We start from the raw sequence: 23,136 nt of genomic DNA on the forward strand, positions 1-23,136 counted from the left end.
TTGTTTCTATGTGAGGTGTAATGTGTGGTTGTTCCTATGTGAGGTGTAATGTGTGGTTGTTTCTGTCTGAGGTGTAATGTGTGGTTGTTCCTATGTGAGGTGTAATGTGTGGTTGTTCCTATGTGAGGTGTAATGTGTGGTTGTTTCTGTCTGAGGTGTAATGTGTGGTTGTTCCTATGTGAGGTGTAATGTGTGGTTGTTCCTATGTGAGGTGTAATGTGTGGTTGTTCCTATGTGAGGTGTAATGTGTGGTTGTTCCTGTCTGAGGTGTAATGTGTGGTTGTTTCTGTCTGAGGTGTAATGTGTGGTTGTTTCTATGTGAGGTGTAATGTGTGGTTGTTCCTATGTGAGGTGTAATGTGTGGTTGTTTCTGTCTGAGGTGTAATGTGTGGTTGTTCCTATGTGAGGTGTAATGTGTGGTTGTTCCTGTCTGAGGTGTAATGTGTGGTTGTTCCTATGTGAGGTGTAATGTGTGGTTGTTCCTATGTGAGGTGTAATGTGTGGTTGTTCCTGTCTGAGGTGTAATGCGTGGTTGTTCCTATGTGAGGTGTAATGTGTGGTTGTTCCTATGTGAGGTGTGATGTGTGGTTTCTTCATCTCTCTATGCAGTTGCTGGTGAAGGTATCTGATGTCCCAGACCTGGCAGCTGGGATCACCTGTTCCTTTGGAAACCTGACAGAGGTGGAGGGACAGGTCAGCGGTAACCAGATCTTCTGTCTGTCCCCCACCGCTAAGGATGTTCCCCTCATACCTGCTGACCAAGGTAGATACACACATGCATGTTCCTCTCATACCTGCTGACCAAGGTAGATACACACATGCATGTTCCTCTCATACCTGCTGACCAAGGTAGATACACACATGCATGTTCCTCTCATACCTGCTGACCAAGGTAGATACACACATGCATGTTCCTCTCATACCTGCTGACCAAGGTAGATACACACATGCATGTTCCTCTCATACCTGCTGACCAACGTAGATACACACATGCATGTTCCTCTCATACCTGCTGACCAAGGTAGATACACACATGCATGTTCCTCTCATACCTGCTGACCAAGGTAGATACACACATGCATGTTCCTCTCATACCTGCTGACCAAGGTAGATACACACATGCATGTTCCTCTCATACCTGCTGACCAAGGTAGATGCACACATGCACCTGATGTATCTGGCGAAGGAGGCAATCACAATCACCAATGGAAAACAATTATGTTCCTCGATTCCATACTAGCTAGATTCACTTAAATGAACTGCCATTAAAGTCAAGGTGATAGTTGGCTTTGAGCCATACAGTTGTACACAGTACAGCAGCGGGCTGTGGCATTACAACCATTATTTCTCTTCCTTCTTTTCCTCCCTCTCTCTGCTATTTATAAGCTCCTGTAGAGTCGTGTGTTAATGAGATGTTCGATGTTCCCTCTGTCCGTCTCCACTCTCTAACACACACACTGGTCTCCATTCACTAATCCCACATCTGGTCCCATCATCGATCCAAAGCCTCACGTGGGTGGTGATCCAGGCAGCCTAATGAGCTCCCCCAGCCCGCAGACCAGTCCCCCTGGCTGGGGAGTGTGCTCCACACCAGCCCTGGCCTCATTAAGAAACCTGGAGGATGGATGACCAGGGACCAGGGCCTGTGTCCGGATAGAGCTGCCCACATTACTGCCCTCACATGGGGCTAACACAGCACTGAGGTCAGTGTAGAGGTACAGGGTAGGACAGACTGATAATGGGGAGGTAGACAAGGAATAGCTCAGGGATGGTAAGCTAGTAAAGGTTGCATTGAACAAGATGGTGTACACCTTCCTAAGTCTGCGGAGGGTTTTAACCTTCCAGTCTTGGAATTGTGTCAACTCGCTACCCAAGGCTTTTTCTTGGAACATAGTTAAATGCATTAAAAAGGAACAGTGGGTACATATTGAAGAGGCACATGCTCACCCCCAGAAACTTTTTGTGCGTATATTTTCTAAGTATAAAGCTAAGAACATTAATAACTTCCGAGTTAAGAACAGTATAACCAATATCACTCCTTAAAAACATAACCCGTACAGTCCTTGGATAGCTTTTCACAATTCACTGATAGAATGGTCTACATGGAAAACTAAAAGCATAGAAACCATAAATGACTTGGTAACAGGAAATACATTTATTTCCATGACAGAATTAAAAAGCTATTTTGGACGGACCAATGTAGATATTTTCATTACTTAAAAGTTTCATATCAAGACATTTCAGAGTAATCTTGAGGGAACCCCATTTGAGTCAGAAAATATATTCATATGATATGTATTATAGGCTCTCTGCAATGTTTTGCATATCTAACTAACAAAATGTAACTAACAATTTTACGGAAATCCAGTATAAACCAATGTATAAAATGTATTTCAAATTCTACAGCACAACAGCAGAGAGCCAGTCTTAGTGTAAAACTAACAGTGACTCAATAACCCATGCCTTCTGGGAATGCTATATAGTCCAAAAGTCATGGGCAGAGTGTCAGGGAAATTGCAAGATTATGTTATAATGCTTGTATTGCATTATAATGATTGTTTTATTCGACAGAATAGAGTGTTCTGTTAACTATTGTGTGTGTGTGTTCTACTGAGTATGGGCCTCTATGAGATAACACTGACAGAGGAGATTTACCATGTCTTTGGGTGATAAAACCTAAAGAGCATTCCAGAAAACATGAGTTAATGTTTCTGCTCTATACCGTACCAGGAAGAGATGGTTCCAGTTTGGAGTCTTAACCTTGTGGACATTCTATGTATCTGTTGTTCGTCATGTAGGTTGAAAGGGGTGTATCTTGGCTTTCAAAGACCTTTGTACTTTTGTTTTATGACTCTCAACGGATCATTTGAAATGGTGAATTGTTGAAAGTCATTGCTATTGCAAAGCTCTTATTATTAAAGATTTAGTTTAAGTATAACTCTGACTTGTGTGATATGTTTGTCTCTCCTCATTTGATAGTAAAGAAATGAACCACCAGAAGAGTTAGAAAGTTGTCTGAGAAGTATTACAATGTAAATGTACTGTTAACCTGTCTGTCTGCATACTTCCAGACATGGCATATGGGGGTGTAGTGAGATACCCAATGGGTTGGACCATACTTTTCTCCTCAATCATCTTGAAAAAACGTATACTTCCAAACTGTAAATCAATCCTTCATCATTAACACAATGGAAATGTCAAATGATTTATTATGTAAATGTTGAAAGTGTGTGGGCGACAGAGAGACACAAAATGGTGCAGTATGAGGCCGAGTGGCGCAGTGGTCTAAGACACTCCATATCAGTGTATAGAGGTGTCACTGCAGTACATGGTTCGAATCCAGCCTGCATCACATCCGGCTGTGATTGGGAGTCCCATAGGGTGGCACATAATTGACCCAGCATCGTCCATGCTTAAGTCGTCATTGTAAATAAGAATGTGATCTTATCTGACTTGCCTAGTTAAATAAAGGTTAAATAAAAAATAAAATAAAAAATATTGCTGAGAGTAATACAGGCGCTGGAGGTGGGGGTGTGAGCAGGTGGGTGTGAGCAATAAGTGATGTTGTGGATGTTTATGTGCATCTGTAAGTTTATGTATTGTAAAAAACAAAATCTGAATACATTTTTAAAAACTAGATGGTGTATTGATGTTCCTTTCCAAGTAAGGTAAATAGGCCCAAGCCAAGGTTATTTTTCTCTGCTAGATTTTTCTTTCTGCTAGAGAGCCAGGTTTTGAGCCCAGGATTTATGAGCACTGAAATATTTCAGAGCTCCACATGTATCAAATGTAGAACATGTAATATTCATGTGTGACGTCATTGGTGATCACACACACATACTACAATCACTGTAGATGATTACACACACTATTTGTTTGTTTGTTTGTGTATGTGTGTGCTGTCACAGTGATGTAATCCCATCTCTGAGACTAAAATGTCAGCCATGTTTACCCAACAGTCACCAAGTCGGTGGCATGTGGGGGCTTATATGAATGTCTAGCCGGCCACCTACCTACCTACCTTCCAAACAACCAGGGGAGAGGTTATTGACCAGATGAACATTGATCATGTGCAGAAGTAATGAAAGTGAAGGAAGGGGGAGAGAGGGAAAGGAGGGAGGGTGACAGTGGAGGAGCTAGGGAAGGGAGGGAGGAAGGACGGAGTGAAAGAAGAAGATGGCGGGAGGGGAGGTTTTATCTGCCTGAGAGGGAAACAAAATGGCAGACACAGGAACAACATACACTACCGTTCAAAAGTTTGGAAATGTCCTTGTTTTCCATTAAAACATACATGAAATGAGTTGCAAAATGAATAGGAAATATAGTCAAGATGTTGACAAGGTTATAAGTAATGATTTTTAATTGAAATAATAATTGTGTCTTTCAAACTTTGCTTTCGTTAAAGAATCCTCCATTTGCCACAATTACAGCCTTACAGACCTTTGGCATTCTAGTTGTCAATTTGTTGAGGTAATCTGAAGCAATTTAACCACATGCTTCCCCTGAAGCACCTCCCACAAATTGGATTGGCTTGATGGGCACTTCTTACGTACCATACGGTCAAACTGCTCCCACAACAGCTGAATAGGGTTGAGATCCGGTGACTGTGCTGGCCACTCCATTATAGACAGAATACCAGCTGACTGCTTCTTCCCTAAATAGTTATTGCATAGTTTGGAGCTGTGCTTTGGGTCATTGTCCTGTTGTAGGAGGAAATTGGCTCCAATTAAGCACCGTCCACAGGGTATCGCATGGCGTTGCAAAATGGGGTGATAGCCTTCCTTCTTCAAGATCCCTTTTACCCTGTACAAATTTCCCACTTTGTCACCACCAAAGCACCCCCAGACCATAACATTGCCTCCACCATGCTTGACAGATGGTGTCAAGCACTACTTCAGCATCTTTTCATTTTTTCTGTGTCTCATGAATGTTCTTCTTTGTGATCCGAACAGCTCAAACTTAGATTAGTCTGTCGATGACACTTTTTTTTCCAATTTTCCTCTGTCCATTGTCTGTGTTCTTTTGCCCATCATAATATTTTATTTTATTGGTCAATCTGAAATATGGCTTTTTCTTTGCAACTCTGCCTAGAAGTCCAGCATCCTGGGGTTGCCTCTTCACTGTTGAAGTTGAGACTGGTGTTTTGCGGGTACTATTTAATGAAGCTGCCAGTTGAGGACTTGTGAGGTGTCTGTTTCTCAAACTAGACGCTCTAATGTACTTGTCCTCTTGCTCAGTTGTGCACCAGGGCCTCCCACTCCTCTTTATATTCTGGTTAGAGCCAGTTTGCGCTGTTCTGTGAAGGGAGTAGTACACATCATTGTACAAGATCTTCAGTTGCTTGGCAATTTCTCACATGGAATATCCTTCATTTAACAGAATGTCACATCCTGACCATAGAAAGCCTATATTTTCTATGGTAGAGTAGGTCAGGGCGTGACTAGGGGTGTTTAGTCTAGTTTATTATTTCTATGTGGGGTTCTAGGTTTATCTTTCTATGTTGGTGTTTGTGTATGATTCCCAATTAGAGGCAGCTGGTAATCGTTGTCTCTAATTGGGGTTCATACTTAATTAGTTTAGTTTTATTGTCACATACACCAGATAGGTGCAGTGAAAAGTGTTGTTTTACAGGGTCAGCCATAGTAGTTCATCGCCTCGGGCAAAAGTGCCTTGCTCAAGGGGACATCGACAGATTTTTTACCTTGTTGGCTCCGGTATTCGAATCACAAACCTTTCGGTTACTGGCCCAACGCTAGTAGTTGCCAAATAGATGATGTGTTGGAAAGCTGAAATGCAGAGCTGATGTAGGGCACTGTTATGTCTGGTGTGTGGAAAAACATATCCCCAACAGGTGCAGTGAGAGAGAACAATGTACTTAAGTTCATTAAAACCTCCCACACTATGAACCGTCTGAGCCCAAGCCTGCTTTCTACTTTACACATCACATCATTCTGTGATCTGACATGGAGAGAGAGAGAAAACACAGCAGCATTGTTCATAACACAGATATTTCCCTTTGTCTTTATAGTAGAATAACTATGAGTTTGTTATTCTGATTAAGGACCACACACTGCCAAATCACTGCAGTCCCAGATGGTCATTTTCTAAAATGCTGGAAATGGAGAGACTAAGAGGGAAATGGAAAGACGATACCTAGTTAGTTGTACAACTGAATGCATTCAACCGAAATGTGTCTTCCGTATTTAACCCAACCCCTCTGAATCAGAGAGGTGCATGGGGGCTGCCTTAATCATCATCCAATGTGCCCAGTTGTTGTTGGGGGTAAACTGCCTTGCTCAGGGGCAGAACGACAGAATTCTCCACCTTGCCGGCTCAGGGATTCGAACCTTTCGGTTACTGGCCCAATACGCTTAACTGCTAGGCTACCTGCCAAACATATTCAAATAAAAAGGAGAAAACATGGGTTATACTGTGCGTCTGTAGGTGTTGTGTGACTCAGAGTGTGGGATGAGATGTGTGTTTGTGTGGGATGAGTGGCCGGCCGGATGGGTCAGCTTGGACCTCAGCGGGTACCTGGTAGCCACTCAGACCCATCTCAGACCCAGCTGTCCCAGAGCAGAGACTGGCACCCGGTACCTCACTGCCCGCTACCTGCCCTCTGGGTCCCTTCCAGGCCTCCAGGGGACTGAGAGGGTGAACAAGCAGACAGACAGAAGGACAGACTGAAGGAAGGATAGAAACTGGGGGAGGGGAAGGATAGAGTACTGAGGGGAATATAGAACCCCAAGGGATAGAGAGACTGCTAGAGAAAGAGGAGGGATGTGTTCTTGAGAAACTGATAAGATAGACTTCAAGAAAAAGAGGGGTGTTGTGTTTGTGTGTCTCTCCATTTGTATTCTAAGCAGGTTATATTGAATCCAGGAAGGGTTGGTACAAGCTGCTACATGTTATAGTGTTTCATTTGAATAAGTGCTTCATTCATCATTCTCTGTCCTCTCTCTCACTCTCTCTCTCTCTCTCTCTGTCCTCTCTCTCTCACTCTCCCTGTCTCTCTCTCTCTCTTTCTCTCTGTCCTCTCTGTCCTCTCTCTCTCTCTCTCTCTCCCTCTCTGTCTCTGTCTCTCTCTCTCTCTCTCTCTCTCTCTCTCGCTCTCTCTCTCTCTCTCTCTGTGTCTCTCTGTCTCTCTCTCACTTTCTCTTTCTCTCTCTCTTTCTCTCTCTCTCTCTCTCTCTCTCTCTTTCTCTCTTTCTCTCTCTCTCTCTTTCTATCTCTCTCTCTTTCTCTCTCTCTCTGTCCTCTCTCTCTCTGTCCTCTCTCTCTCTCTCTCACTCTCCCTGTCTCTCTCTCTCTCTCTCTCTCTCTCTCTCTCTCTCTCTCTCCTCTCTCTCGCTCTCCCTGTCTCTCTCGCTCTCTCTCTCTTTCCCTGTCTCTCTCTCCCTGTCTCTCTCTCTCGCTCTCCCTCTCTCTCTCTCTAGACTGGTCAGGTGTAGAGTTGAGGCTCAACTCTAAGGAGACTGGTCAGATGGTCATCAGCACGGAGGTCAAGTTCTACAACTGCAGTGTTCACCAACTGTGAGTATCTTCCTCATCTACTCCTGCAGTCCTGGGCTGGTATTCACTGCTGATCTAGCATCAGTTTTCCCTGTTAGATCATTATGAATAAGATTATATTGACAGGGGGAGACCTGCTTCTAGATCAGCATTTGTGAAGGACCCTGGAGCCCTGCAGTCTAGGGCCACACTACTGAATCAACACTGTGTGAATATGTTACGGTGTCCCTACACCTTGCCTTTTAGGCTGGGAGGCTGATGGCTGCTCCCTGCCATCAGCTCTTCAACGGTTACCTTGGGGAAGCCTGTTTATTTTCTGCTCAGAGTCTGAAACTGGCTCTGTTGGATGTCATGGCCCTCTGTCTTCAGCCCCTCCCCTCCCCTGTAGTGTCAGTGTCTGACTATGTCCTTGTGTCTGAAGTCAGTCTGAGGAGCCTGTCTGAGTGGAACACAAAGTCACAGTCTGAGGAGCCTGTCTGAGTGGAACACAAAGTCACAGTCTGAGGAGCCTGTCTGAGTGGAACACAAAGTCACAGTCTGAGGAGCCTGTCTGAGTGGAACACAAAGTCACAGTCTGAGGAGCCTGTCTGAGTGGAACACAAAGTCACAGTCTGAGGAGCCTGTCTGAGTGGAACACAAAGTCACAGTCTGAGGAGCCTGTCTGAGTGGAACACAAAATCACAGTGTACTATATTAAGAGCTCCCACATCTACTCAGATAATCAAGCAGTAAACACACACACACACACACACACACACACACACACACACACACACACACCCATACTGCTATACCGGCGGGCGAATCAGCCTCATTCTTCTGAATTAAATCCTCCCATGTTTTTGCTCTGATGAATATTTCAGCATAAACAAGTCTGCATCATTTATCCAGCCTGGAAAAGCTCAATTAGACTATACATCAGTCCAACAATCAACTCCTCATTATACTGTACAGTAAGACTATAAGGAGGGACCAGTTACTGTACCAGTCACACTGTGGGGTTAGTCTGAATCAGTCCCCAGCACCCTATATCGTGCACTACGTTTGACTAGGGCCCTCATACGGTTCTGGTCAAAAGTAGCGCACTATATAGGAAATAGGATGCCCTTTCAGATGCAGTCATAGAGACATGGACCTCTTGTCAGAAAATTGTACAACCATTTTAATCAACATCACAGTGACACAACCCTTGAGCCTTGTTCACACTGCAGACCTTGATGCTCAAATCAGTTTTGTTTTTCAAATCTCTTTTGGACTACTGGCTGTCCAAACAGCAAGTTACAAGTGACCAAATCAGATTGGTCACTAGTCCTTTTTCACTATCTACAGCAGTCAACTAGCTAGCTAGGTAGCTGTTTAGCTTTCTAGAACATTCACTCATTTGTTTGAAAAACAATTACCAAGCTAGTTATCTACCACATGTTCTTGTCAAACTGTCGACAGAGTAGCCAGCAAGCAACAAGATATACTGAATAACAGTCTAACCATTTGAGGGCAAATAAATCAAATTTGACCGTTCAGACACACGTCATATGGCCAGGAATCAGATTTGTCTTTGATTTCCACCTACAATTGTAGGTGGTTTTTGGCTGTTCAGGCTGCAGGCAGAAAAACAGATATGAATTGGACAAATAAATGGGATTTGAGTCACTTCAAAGTGCCAATGTGAGAACGGCTTTAGGGGACAGAGTATTGGGGGACAGAGTATTGGGGGACAGAGTATCAGGGGGACAGAGTATCAGGGGGACAGAGTATCAGGGGGACAGCTTATCAGGCCAAGGCTTCCATCATGATGATGCTTATAATAGTAGTAGTAGCAAACATGCTGACAGCTAGACTACGCAACACTGTCCCCTTCCTCCCTTCCTGAGAGGTCTGAGTCATGACATTGGCACAGAGACACGCACACACCCTGACATCATCTTATGCCCAAGTTTGTGTCTGCTGTTTCCCTGCCATCCCTCAACATTCTCTACCCTCCTCCCTCATCTCATCCTAGAGAGGATGAACACAGAGCCATTGTTTGAGGTGGTTATAGATGCCTACATAGAGGATGCCAGCCATATCTCTACCCACCCCCCATGCCCACCATGCCCAGGGCATCTATGGCAGCACGCAGGCACCATGCCAGCTGGTAATTACAACCACATTACAATAACACTGGCCTAACGGTAATGACAGGATCAAGCTGTGCCAACATATTATTCATCCCCATTACTCACTTTACCTCCCTGACTCTGCTTCAGTCGCTGTGGTTCGTCCCAAATGGCATCCTGTTCCCTGTTTAGAATACTACGGGGACCAGGTGAAAACAAAGTGCACTAAATAAGAAAACAATAGTGCCCTCTGTGTCCCGGGGCCGGCTGTAGCTGCTTTGCCTCTATTCACACAAACAGGTTAGGAAACCACTAGAAACTAGTTGGAGCGCTAGGTTGGCACACTTCCTGTAGGAGCTAGGAGGTACCGTGCCAACCACAAGGGCATCAACAGCAGGTGCCCACTTGGGATCTGCTGCACTTGTTTCCTCCTTGGCAATTCATGCCCGTTTTGTGCCACCTCCTCCCACTTGACTGGTGCAGATTCCTGAGTGTCTGTCCTGTCCATCTGTTTGTCCTCTGTCTCCAGGTGTCTGTCCTGTGTGAACAGTGCCTTCCGCTGCCACTGGTGCAAGTACCGTAACCTGTGTACCCATGACCCCTCCAGCTGCTCCTTCCAGGAGGGACGCGTCAACGCCTCCGAGGTACATACCATACACACACCACAGGAGGTTGGTGGCACCTTAATTGGGGAGGACGGACACGTGTTAATGGCTGGAGCAAGATACGGGGAATGGTATCAAATACATCAAACGGTTTCCATGTGTTTGATGCCATTCCATTTACTCTGTTCCAGCCATTATTATGAGCCGTCCTCCCCTCAGCAGCCTCCACTGACACACACACACACACACACACTCTTCCTCTCCTCTCGCTCTCTGTGACAGTGGAGTGTGTTTACCGCCTATCTATCTATCTATCTATCTATCTATCTATCTATCAGGGTGTAAAGTAACACACTGATCTGTCTGTCTGAGAGTGAGAACAGACTACTGCTGCAAAGGACAGGAGGACAGTGGCCTCTCTCTTCACACTTCCCTTTTGACACACTCCAAAGAGACCGACTGTGGCAGCACTGACTGATACACACACACACACATACACACCCACACACAGCTGTAGCTATTATTGGCCTCCCCCAGTTTTATGATCCTGCAGATGTTTCCTCCCGCTGTCTGTTGTCATCAGTGACAAAGCACTGGCTGCCATTTTAGAAGATTGACCCTCCGAGGTGATCCTATTATGTGAGAAAGGCTTTGGAGTGGAAGAAGTGGAGCAGCCAACAATCTCCAGCACCAGCCTCTGTGGCCAGTTTGACCCTGCTACCTCCCTCCCCTCTCTCTCCATCACTCCTTCTCGTGTCAAGGGCTTTTGTTCTTTCATCCAAGGAAATATACAATGTTAGCCAGCTAGCTTCTATGTGTGTGTCTGCTGCGTGTGTTTGTTGTTTGTGTGTATCCACTGTGATTGTTATGTCTGTTAGTTTATTTGACCTTTAACCTTCCCCACCCCCCTCTCTAGGACTGTCCTCAGCTGGTGCGGTCAGAGGAGATTCTGATCCCAGCTGGGGAGGTGAAGCCCATCACCCTGAAGGCCCGGAACCTTCCCCAGCCCCAGTCTGGCCAGCGGGGGTACGAGTGTGTCCTCCACATCCAGGGGGTCAGCCACCGTGTCACCGCCCTGCGCTTCAACAGCTCCTCTGTACAGTGTCAGAACAGCTCGGTGGGTACACACTGCAGGGTTAGGGTTAGTAACACACAGTAACACACTGCAGGGTTAGGGTTAGTAACACACAGTAACACACTGCAGGGTTAGGGTTAGTAAAACACAGTAACACACTGCAGGGTTAGGGTTAGTAACACACAGTAACACACTGCAGGGTTAGGGTTAGTAACACACAGTAACACACTGCAGGGTTAGGGTTAGTAAAACACAGTAACACACTGCAGGGTTAGGGTTAGTAACACACAGTAACACACAGTAACACACTGTAGGGTTAGGGTTAGAAACACACAGTAACACACTGCAGGGTTAGGGTTAGTAACACACAGTAACACACTGCAGGGTTAGGGTTAGTAACACACAGTAACACACTGCAGGGTTAGGGTTAGTAAAACACAGTAACACACTGCAGGGTTAGGGTTAGTAACACACAGTAACACACTGCAGGGTTAGGGTTAGTAACACACAGTAACACACTGCAGGGTTAGGGTTAGTAACACACAGTAACACACTGCAGGGTTAGGGTTAGTAACACACAGTAACACACTGCAGGGTTAGGGTTAGTAACACACAGTAACACACTGCAGGGTTAGGGTTAGTAACACACAGTAACACACTGCAGGGTTAGGGTTAATAACACACAGTAACACACTGCAGGGTTAGGGTTAGTAACACACAGTAACACACTGCAGGGTTAGGGTTAGTAACACACAGTAACACAGTGGAGGGTTAGGGTTAGTAACACACAGTAACACACTGCAGGGTTAGGGTTAGTAACACACAGTAACACAGTGGAGGGTTAGGGTTAGTAACACACAGTAACACACTGCAGGGTTAGGGTTAGTAACACACAGTAACACAGTGGAGGGGTAGGGTTAGTAACACACAGTAACACACAGTAATACATTGCAGGGTTAGGGTTAGTAACACACAGTAACACACTGCAGGGTTAGGGTTAGTAACACACAGTAACACACTGCAGGGTTAGGGTTAGTAACACACAGTAACACAGTGGAGGGGTAGGGTTAGTAACACACAGTAATACATTGCAGGGTTAGGGTTAGTAACACACAGTAACACAGTGCATGGTTAGGGTTAGTAACACACAGTAACACACTACAGGGTTAGGGTTAGTAACACACAGTAACACACTGCAGGGTTAGGGTTAGTAACACACAGTAACACACTGCAGGGTTAGGGTTAGTAACACACAGTAACACACTGCAGGGTTAGGGTTAGTAACACACAGTAACACACTGCAGGGTTAGGGTTAGTAACACACAGCAACACACTGCAGGGTTAGGGTTAGTAACACACAGTAACACACTGCAGGGTTAGGGTTAGTAACACACAGTAACACACTGCAGGGTTAGGGTTAGTAACACACAGCAACACACTGCAGGGTTAGGGTTAGTAACACACAGTAACACACTGCAGGGTTAGGGTTAGTAACACACAGTAACACACTGCAGGGTTAGGGTTAGTAACACACAGTAACACACAGTAACACACTGCAGGGTTAGGGTTAGTAACACACAGCGACACACTGCAGGGTTAGGGTTAGTAACACACAGTAACACACTGCAGGGTTAGGGTTAGTAACACACAGCAACACACTGCAGGGTTAGGGTTAGTAACACACAGTAACACACTGCAGGGTTAGGGTAAATAAATAAATAACCCTCACACATCCACTATATCACCACAACACCCTGGTTAACTCCTAAATAACCCTCACACATCCACTATATCACCACAACACCCTGGTTAACTCCTAAATAACCCTCACACATCCACTATATCACCACAACACCCTGGTTAACTCCTAAATAACCCTCACACATCCACTATATCACCACAACACCCTGGTTAACTCCTAAATAACCCTCACACATCCACTATATCACCACAACACCCTGGTTAACTCCTAAATAACCCTCACACGTCCACTACATCACCACAACACCCTGGTTAACTCCTAAATAACCCTCACACATCCACTACATCACCACAACACCCTGGTTAACTCCTACATAACCCTCACACATCCACTACATCACCACAACACCCTGGTTAACTCCTAAATAACCCTCACACATCCACTATATCACCACAACACCCTGGTTAACTCCTAAATAACCCTCACACGTCCACTACATCACCAAAACACCCTGGTTAACTCCTACATAACCCTCACACATCCACTACATCACCACAACACCCTGGTTAACTCCTAAATAACCCTCACACGTCCACTACATCACCACAACACCCTGGTTAACTCCTAAATAACCCTCACACATCCACTACATCACCACAACACCCTGGTTAACTCCTACATAACCCTCACACATCCACTACATCACCACAACACCCTGGTTAACTCCTAAATAACCCTCACACATCCACTATATCACCACAACACCCTGGTTAACTCCTAAATAACCCTCACACGTCCACTACATCACCAAAACACCCTGGTTAACTCCTACATAACCCTCACACATCCACTACATCACCACAACACCCTGGTTAACTCCTACAAATCCCTCACACATCCACTATATCACCACAACACCCTGGTTAACTCCTAAATAACCCTCACACGTCCACTACATCACCACAACACCCTGGTTAACTCCTAAATAACCCTCACACGTCCACTACATCACCACAACACCCTGGTTAACTCCTAAATAACCCTCACACATCCACTATATTTAACACACAATATCTATTCCCATTTTGCACTCTCAATGTCAATGAATGTCAATGATTGTCAGACTCTTAGTGAGAGTGTTAACAGTGTCTGTGGTGTGAGGCCTCTAGCCATGTCAACTGTACCCAGCAGCAGTAGCCTGTCAGTGGATAGGCTGGGTGAGAGAGGGGCCCTGGCCTGGGTAGTTACACAGGACAGCACAGGAGAGGAGAGGACTGTTAATGCAGTGAAGCTCTGCTCTGCCCTCCAGCCAGGCTCACACTGATTCCAGTCCTATTCCCAGAGAGGGACACACACACACACACACACACACACACACACACACACACACACACACACAGCCACAGCCACAGCCACACACACAGCCACACACACAGCCACACACAGCCACACACACACAGCCACAAACAGCCACGAAGGAGATAAGGGCAAGAGAGGCAGCGGAGGACATCACCTAGGAGGACAGAGAGAAGGAAGGGGGAATCTAGGAGGACAGAAAGAAGGAAGGGGGAATCTAGGAGGACAGAGAGAAGGAAGGGGGAATATAGGAGGACAGAGAGAAGGAAGGGAGAATCTAGGAGGACAGAGAGAAGGAAGGGGGAATTTAGGAGGACAGAAAGAAGGAAGGGGGAATCTAGGAGGACAGAAAGAAGGAAGGGGGAATCTAGGAGGACAGAGAGAAGGAAGGGGGAATCTATGAGGACAGAGGGAAGGAAGGGGGAATCTAGGAGGACAGAGGGAAGGAAGGGGGAATCTATGAGGACAGAGGGAAGGAAGGGGGAATATAGGAGGACAGAGAGAAGGAAGGGGGAATCTAGGAGGACAGAGAGAAGGAATGGGGAATCTAGGAGGACAGAGAGAAGGAAGGGGGAATATAGGAGGACAGAGAGAAGGAAGGGGGAATATAGGAGGACAGAGAGAAGGAAGGGGGAATCTAGGAGGACAGAGAGAAGGAAGGGGGAATCTATGAGGACAGAGAGAAGGAAGGGGGAATATAGGAGGACAGAGAGAAGGAAGGGGGAATCTATGATGGCAGAGATAAGGAAGGGGGAATCTATGAGGACAGAGAGAAGGAAGGGGGAATCTATGAGGACAGAGAGAAGGAAGGGGGAATCTATGGGGACAGAGAGAAGGAAGGGGGAATCTATGAGGACAGAGAGAAGGAAGGGGGAATCTAGGAGGACAGAGAGAAGGAAGGGGGAATATAGGAGGACAGAGAGAAGGAAGGGGGAATCTATGATGGCAGAGATAAGGAATGGGGAATCTATGAGGACAGAAAGAAGGAAGGGGGAATTTAGGCTGACAGAGAGAAGGAAGGGGGAATCTAGGCTGACAGAGAGAAGGAAGGGGGAATCTATGAGGACAGAAAGAAGGAAGGGGGGATTTAGGCTGACAGAGAGAAGGAAAGGGGAATCTAGGAGGACAGAGAGAAGGAAGGGGGAATCTATGAGGACAGAGGGAAGGAAGGGGGAATATAGGAGGACAGAGAGAAGGAAGGGGGAATCTAGGAGGACAGAGAGAAGGAAGGGGGAATCTATGAGGACAGAGGGAAGGAAGGGGGAATATAGGAGGACAGAGAGAAGGAAGGGGGAATCTAGGAGGACAGAGAGAAGGAATGGGGAATCTAGGAGGACAGAGAGAAGGAAGGGGGAATCTAGGAGGACAGAGAGAAGGAAGTGGGAATATAGGAGGACAGAGAGAAGGAAGGGGGAATCTAGGAGGACAGAGAGAAGGAAGGGGGAATCTATGAGGACAGAGAGAAGGAAGGGGGAATATAGGAGGACAGAGAGAAGGAAGGGGGAATATAGGAGGACAGAGAGAAGGAATGGGGAATCTAGGAGGACAGAAAGAAGGACGGGGGAATCTAGGAGGACAGAAAGAAGGAAGGGGGAATCTAGGAGGACAGAGAGAAGGAAGGGGGAATATAGGAGGACAGAGAGAAGGAAGGGAGAATCTAGGAGGACAGAGAGAAGGAAGGGGGAATTTAGGAGGACAGAAAGAAGGAAGGGGGAATCTAGGAGGACAGAAAGAAGGAAGGGGGAATCTAGGAGGACAGAGAGAAGGAAGGGGGAATCTAGGAGGACAGAGAGAAGGAAGGGGGACTCTAGGAGGACAGAGAGAAGGAATGGGGAATCTAGGAGGACAGAGAGAAGGAAGGGGGAATCTAGGAGGACAGAGAGAAGGAAGGGGGAATCTAGGAGGACAGAGAGAAGGAAGGGGGAATCTATGAGGACAGAGAGAAGGAAGGGGGAATATAGGAGGACAGAGAGAAGGAAGGGGGAATATAGGAGGACAGAGAGAAGGAATGGGGAATCTAGGAGGACAGAAAGAAGGAAGGGGGAATCTAGGAGGACAGAGAGAAGGAATGGGGAATCTAGGAGGACAGAGAGAAGGAATGTGGAATCTAGGAGGACAGAGAGAAGGAATGGGGAATCTAAGGACAGAGAGAAGGAAGGGGGAATCTAGGAGGACAGAGAGAAGGAAGGGGGAATCTAGGAGGACAGAGAGAAGGAAGGGGGAATTTAGAAGGACAGAGAGAAGGAAGGGGGAATTTAGAAGGACAGAGAGAAGGAAGGGGGAATCTATGAGGACAGAGAGAAGGAAGGGGGATCTAGGATGGCAGAGAGAAGGTGGAATCTAGGAGGACTTAAAGACATGCTCTGGGGCTTTGGCGACTAAGAACGTTTTTTGTAAACCTCCCGCTTTGGGCTGGATGTGTCAATGTGTACTTCATACATATATCATCTATGAGCAGAATTACTGTCTTACCTCAATTAATCATGAAATCTCTAGTTCGAAAGCAACTGTCTTCTTGAAGCTGTGCCCTGCCATTTTCCCTACTTTTCCCCCCACGTGGGCCAGCTCCCTAGCAATTTGAGTTTTATACTTTGAGATTTAGCCCTTCGCCTTTGAGTGACAGGTAGCAAGAGTCCTGTCCAGCGTTATCCAATGAGGTTGCAGGGCCGGCTCAGTGGACAGCAGAGAAGGAGAGGGCAATAGCGTAGTACACATATCTGCACATATGTGAGGTAGTACGCCATTTTCAGAGACGACTTTTGGCTTGTGAGTGCTACTATCACAATTACTGGCTAAAACGTATAGAAAAGTACCGGAGAATCTCTTTAACTCTCCTCTTCCTCTTGTCCTATTTATAATGAGGTGGTGATGCAAGGTTGTAGCAACGTTAGGGGAACATTCTACATGCAGCGCCAGGGTCAGGGATTTGTGGTGGGTATTTAAGTTTCTCATGCTGAAATTCTCTATTTTGCATTTTTTTCTCCCTCTTGCTCTCTTTTGCTCCCTCTCTACTTTTTCCTTCTCTCCCCCTTCTCTCTCCCTCCCCTCCCTCTTTCCCCCTACCTCACCTCTCTCTCTCTCTCTCTCTCTCTCTCTCTTTCTCTCTCTCTCTCTCTCTCTCAGTATCTCTATGAAGGGATGAAGATCAGTGAGTTGCCAGTGGATTTTTCAGTGGTCTGGAACGGCAACTTCATTATAGACAACCCAGATAATATCCAAGGTAAGACATTCACATTGCTTGTTTTACTATCCCTGTGGGGACCAAACAATTCATTCCCTTTCAAAATCCTATTTTCCCTAACCCCTAAACCTAACCTAACTTTAACCCTTACCTTAAACCTAAACCCCTAAACCTAACCTAACCTTAACCCTTAACGTAACCCCTAAACCTAACCTAACCTTAACCCTTAACGTAACCCCTAACCCTAAACCTAACCTAACCTTAACCCTTACCTTAAACCTAAACCCCTAAACCTAACTCCTAACCCTTAACGTAACCCCTAACCCTAACCCTAATTCTAACCTTAACCCTTACCTTAAACCTTAACCCCTAACCCTAAACCTAACCTAACCTTAACCCTTACCTTAAACCTAAACCCCTAAACCTAACTCCTAACCCTTAACCTAACCCCTAACCCTAACCCTAATTCTAACCTTAACCCTGATTGTAACCCTAATCATAAAATAGCCTTTTTCCTGGTGGGGACCAGTGAAATGTCCTCACTTTCCTTGTTTTACTATCCTTGTGAGGTCTTTTGGTCCCTACAAGGATAGTGAAACCAACCAAGCACACACACACACATTTGTTGACACCAACACATAAACAGATGCTCATTGTCAAATAACGTCTTGTCTCAGCTGGATACACAGCATAATACCTGCTTTTACCCAAACAGCAGGTATGAAGAGCACAGTGGTATCATTCTTAAAGAATGTAATGTTTAACCAACTAAATCCCCCAGGAATATAGTCCAGTACTACATTACACTACAGTATGTTTGTCAGATAATGTTAGGTTGACAAATGTGTTAAATTGTCAGTATAATGTTACGTTCAAATCAAATGCTGTTTACTGTTCCCAACACTGTAGTGTTTACCCTGAGTCCTCCTGAATCCCACAGTGCACCTGTATAAGTGTGTGGCCCAGAGGGACAGCTGTGGCATGTGTCTGAAGGCCCAGAGGAAGTTCCAGTGTGGTTGGTGTAGTGGAGAGGGCCGCTGTACCCTGCGCCACCACTGCCCGCCCCTCAACCCCTATACCACCCGCTGGCTCGACCTGTCCAGCAAGAAAGTCCAGTGTACCAACCCACGCATCACGGAGGTCAGTGATACCTCATACACACTCAAACCGTTCCCCATAACCATAGGGGTAACAGGCATATATCGCCGTTCATCATATGGTCGTCTGTAGTCGACGGAATGAACCGTGGGACAACTGCCTGTCGTCCATTGTAGATGCAGTCTCCTCCTCATCCAGTCTGGTGTCACATTTTTAGCTTTAAGCTAAAATATTATGTACTGCCTGTCTGACAGCACAGGCCATGTGTTTACTGTTCAATGCACAATGTATCTGTCTGCAGTTCTCCTTCAGCTGAGATCAACAACTACAGAGTGCAGGATCAGACAGGTCTAGTCCTTGACAGTGACAGGTCCTACAGTATTTGCATTGGGAGGCCTGCATGGTATTGGTGATACTGTTGCATGTTTCCATTGGTCTAGAATGGACTGAACTGTGTGTGAATGAGATTGATCTGCTGGTAGGAGAAGAGCCCATCTGACATCACTCCTGGAGCTGCACACAGGTTCTCTCTTCCTCACTGCTTTGTTTATATTTCTCTCTCTCTCTCCTCTCTCTCTCTTCCTCACTGCTTTGTTTATATTTCTCTGTCTCTCTCTCCTCTCTCTCTCTTCCTCACTGCTTTGTTTATATTTCTCTCTCTCTCTCCTCTCTCTCTCTTCCTCACTGCTTTGTTTATATTTCTCTCTCTCTCTCCTCTCTCTCTCTTCCTCACTGCTTTGTTTATATTTCTCTGTCTCTCTCTCTCTCTCTCTTCCTCACTGCTTTGTTTATATTTCTCTGTCTCTCTCTCTCCTCTCTCTCTTCCTCACTGCTTTGTTTATATTTCTCTGTCTCTCTCTCTCTCCTCTCTCTCTCTTCCTCACTGCTTTGTTTATATTTCTCTGTCTCTCTCCTCTCTCTCTCTTCCTCACTGCTTTGTTTATATTTCTCTCTCTCTCTCCTCTCTCTCTCTTCCTCACTGCTTTGTTTATATTTCTCTGTCTCTCTCTCTCTCTCTCTTCCTCACTGCTTTGTTTATATTTCTCTGTCTCTCTCTCTCCTCTCTCTCTTCCTCACTGCTTTGTTTATATTTCTCTGTCTCTCTCTCTCTCCTCTCTCTCTCTTCCTCACTGCTTTGTTTATATTTCTCTGTCTCTCTCCTCTCTCTCTCTTCCTCACTGCTTTGTTTATATTTCTCTCTCTCTCTCCTCTCTCTCTCTTCCTCACTGCTTTGTTTATATTTCTCTCTCTCTCCTCTCTCTCTCTTCCTCACTGCTTTGTTTATATTTCTCTCTCTCTCTCCTCTCTCTCTCTTCCTCACTGCTTTGTTTATATTTCTCTGTCTCTCTCTCTCTCCTCTCTCTCTCTTCCTCACTGCTTTGTTTATATTTCTCTGTCTCTCTCTCCTCTCTCTCTCTTCCTCACTGCTTTGTTTATATTTCTCTGTCTCTCTCCTCTCTCTCTCTTCCTCACTGCTTTGTTTATATTTCTCTGTCTCTCTCCTCTCTCTCTCTTCCTCACTGCTTTGTTTATATTTCTCTCTCTCTCTCCTCTCTCTCTCTTCCTCACTGCTTTGTTTATATTTCTCTGTCTCTCTCTCCTCTCTCTCTCTTCCTCACTGCTTTGTTTATATTTCTCTGTCTCTCTCCTCTCTCTCTCTTCCTCACTGCTTTGTTTATATTTCTCTCTCTCTCTCCTCTCTCTCTCTTCCTCACTGCTTTGTTTATATTTCTCTGTCTCTCTCTCCTCTCTCTCTCTTCCTCACTGCTTTGTTTATATTTCTCTCTCTCTCTCCTCTCTCTCTCTTCCTCACTGCTTTGTTTATATTTCTCTCTCTCTCTCCTCTCTCTCTCTTCCTCACTGCTTTGTTTATATTTCTCTCTCTCTCTCCTCTCTCTCTCTTCCTCACTGCTTTGTTTATATTTCTCTGTCTCTCTCTCTCCTCTCTCTCTCTTCCTCACTGCTTTGTTTATATTTCTCTCTCTCTCTCCTCTCTCTCTCTTCCTCACTGCTTTGTTTATATTTCTCTGTCTCTCTCTCCTCTCTCTCTCTTCCTCACTGCTTTGTTTATATTTCTCTGTCTCTCTCTCCTCTCTCTCTCTTCCTCACTGCTTTGTTTATATTTCTCTGTCTCTCTCCTCTCTCTCTCTTCCTCACTGCTTTGTTTATATTTCTCTGTCTCTCTCCTCTCTCTCTCTTCCTCACTGCTTTGTTTATATTTCTCTGTCTCTCTCCTCTCTCTCTCTTCCTCACTGCTTTGTTTATATTTCTCTATCTCTCTCTCTCTCCTCTCTCTCTCTTCCTCACTGCTTTGTTTATATTTCTCTGTCTCTCTCTCCTCTCTCTCTCTTCCTCACTGCTTTGTTTATATTTCTCTGTCTCTCTCTCTCTCCTCTCTCTCTCTTCCTCACTGCTTTGTTTATATTTCTCTGTCTCTCTCTCCTCTCTCTCTCTTCCTCACTGCTTTGTTTATATTTCTCTGTCTCTCTCTCTCTCTCTCTTCCTCACTGCTTTGTTTATATTTCTCTGTCTCTCTCTCTCTCCTCTCTCTCTCTTCCTCACTGCTTTGTTTATATTTCTCTGTCTCTCTCTCTCTCCTCTCTCTCTCTTCCTCACTGCTTTGTTTATATTTCTCTCTCTCTCTCCTCTCTCTCTCTTCCTCACTGCTTTGTTTATATTTCTCTCTCTCTCTCTCCTCTCTCTCTCTTCCTCACTGCTTTGTTTATATTTCTCTGTCTCTCTCTCTCTCCTCTCTCTCTCTTCCTCACTGCTTTGTTTATATTTCTCTCTCTCTCCTCTCTCTCTCTTCCTCACTGCTTTGTTTATATTTCTCTCTCTCTCTCTCCTCTCTCTCTCTTCCTCACTGCTTTGTTTATATTTCTCTGTCTCTCTCTCTCTCCTCTCTCTCTCTTCCTCACTGCTTTGTTTATATTTCAATTCAATTCAATTCAATTCAATTCAAGGGCTTTATTGGCATGGGAAACATGTGTTAACATTGCCAAAGCAAGTGAGGTAGACAACATACAAAGTGAAAATATAAAGTGAAAAACAACAAAAATTAACAGTAAACATTACACATACAGAGGTTTCAAAACAGTAAAGACATTACAAATGTCATATTATATATATATATACAGTGTTTTAACAATGTACAAATGGTTAAAGGACACAAGATAAAATAAATAAGCATAAATATGGGTTGCATTTACAATGGTGTGTGTTCTTCACTGGTTGCCCTTTTCTCGTGGCAACAGGTCACAAATCTTGCTGCTGTGATGGCACACTGTGGAATTTCACCCAGTAGATATGGGAGTTTTTCAAATTTGGATTTGTTTTCAAATTCTTTGTGGATCTGTGTAATCTGAGGGAAATATGTCTCTCTAATATGGTCATACATTGGGCAGGAGGTTAGGAAGTGCAGCTCAGTTTCCACCTCATTTTGTGGGCAGTGAGCACATAGCCTGTCTTCTCTTGAGAGCCATGTCTGCCTACGGCGGCCTTTCTCAATAGCAAGGCTATGCTCACTGAGTCTGTACATAGTCAAAGCTTTCCTTAATTTTGGGTCAGTCACAGTGGTCAGGTATTCTGCCGCTGTGTACTCTCTGTTTAGGGCCAAATAGCATTCTAGTTTGCTCTGTTTTTTTGTTAATTCTTTCCAATGTGTCAAGTAATTATCTTTTTGTTTTCTCATGATTTGGTTGGGTCTAATTGTGCTATTTCTCTGTCTCTCTCTCTCTCCTCTCTCTCTCTTCCTCACTGCTTTGTTTATATTTCTCTCTCTCTCTCCTCTCTCTCTCTTCCTCACTGCTTTGTTTATATTTCTCTGTCTCTCTCTCTCTCCTCTCTCTTCCTCACTGCTTTGTTTATATTTCTCTGTCTCTCTCCTCTCTCTCTCTTCCTCACTGCTTTGTTTATATTTCTCTCTCTCTCTCCTCTCTCTCTCTTCCTCACTGCTTTGTTTATATTTCTCTGTCTCTCTCTCTCTCCTCTCTCTCTCTTCCTCACTGCTTTGTTTATATTTCTCTCTCTCTCTCCTCTCTCTCTCTTCCTCACTGCTTTGTTTATATTTCTCTGTCTCTCTCTCTCTCCTCTCTCTCTCTTCCTCACTGCTTTGTTTATATTTCTCTGTCTCTCTCTCTCTCCTCTCTCTCTCTTCCTCACTGCTTTGTTTATATTTCTCTGTCTCTCTCTCTCTCCTCTCTCTCTCTTCCTCACTGCTTTGTTTATATTTCTCTGTCTCTCTCCTCTCTCTCTCTTCCTCACTGCTTTGTTTATATTTCTCTGTCTCTCTCTCTCTCCTCTCTCTCTCTTCCTCACTGCTTTGTTTATATTTCTCTCTCTCTCTCCTCTCTCTCTCTTCCTCACTGCTTTGTTTATATTTCTCTCTCTCTCTCCTCTCTCTCTCTTCCTCACTGCTTTGTTTATATTTCTCTGTCTCTCTCTCTCCTCTCTCTCTTCCTCACTGCTTTGTTTATATTTCTCTCTCTCTCCTCTCTCTCTCTTCCTCACTG

General features: G+C 45.1%; 1 protein-coding gene across 2 annotated transcripts in view; it reads left to right on the forward strand.

Moving 5' to 3' along the window:
* Positions 1-23,136, forward strand: part of LOC110531229 (plexin-A2) — a 428,904-nt gene that overhangs the window by 279,812 nt on the left and 125,956 nt on the right. For both annotated transcript variants that reach the window (XM_036988562.2, XM_090185036.1), the window contains 6 exons: positions 610-763; positions 7,437-7,533; positions 10,138-10,252; positions 11,130-11,330; positions 17,470-17,566; positions 18,468-18,667. In XM_036988562.2, the coding sequence (XP_036844457.1) occupies positions 610-763; positions 7,437-7,533; positions 10,138-10,252; positions 11,130-11,330; positions 17,470-17,566; positions 18,468-18,667 (864 nt within the window). The remainder of the gene's footprint in view (positions 1-609; positions 764-7,436; positions 7,534-10,137; positions 10,253-11,129; positions 11,331-17,469; positions 17,567-18,467; positions 18,668-23,136) is intronic.

This window comes from Oncorhynchus mykiss, chromosome 9 (genome assembly GCF_057628025.1).
Source record: "Oncorhynchus mykiss isolate SJ-2025 chromosome 9, ASM5762802v1, whole genome shotgun sequence".
In the NCBI taxonomy this organism is placed as follows: Eukaryota; Metazoa; Chordata; class Actinopteri; order Salmoniformes; family Salmonidae; genus Oncorhynchus; species Oncorhynchus mykiss.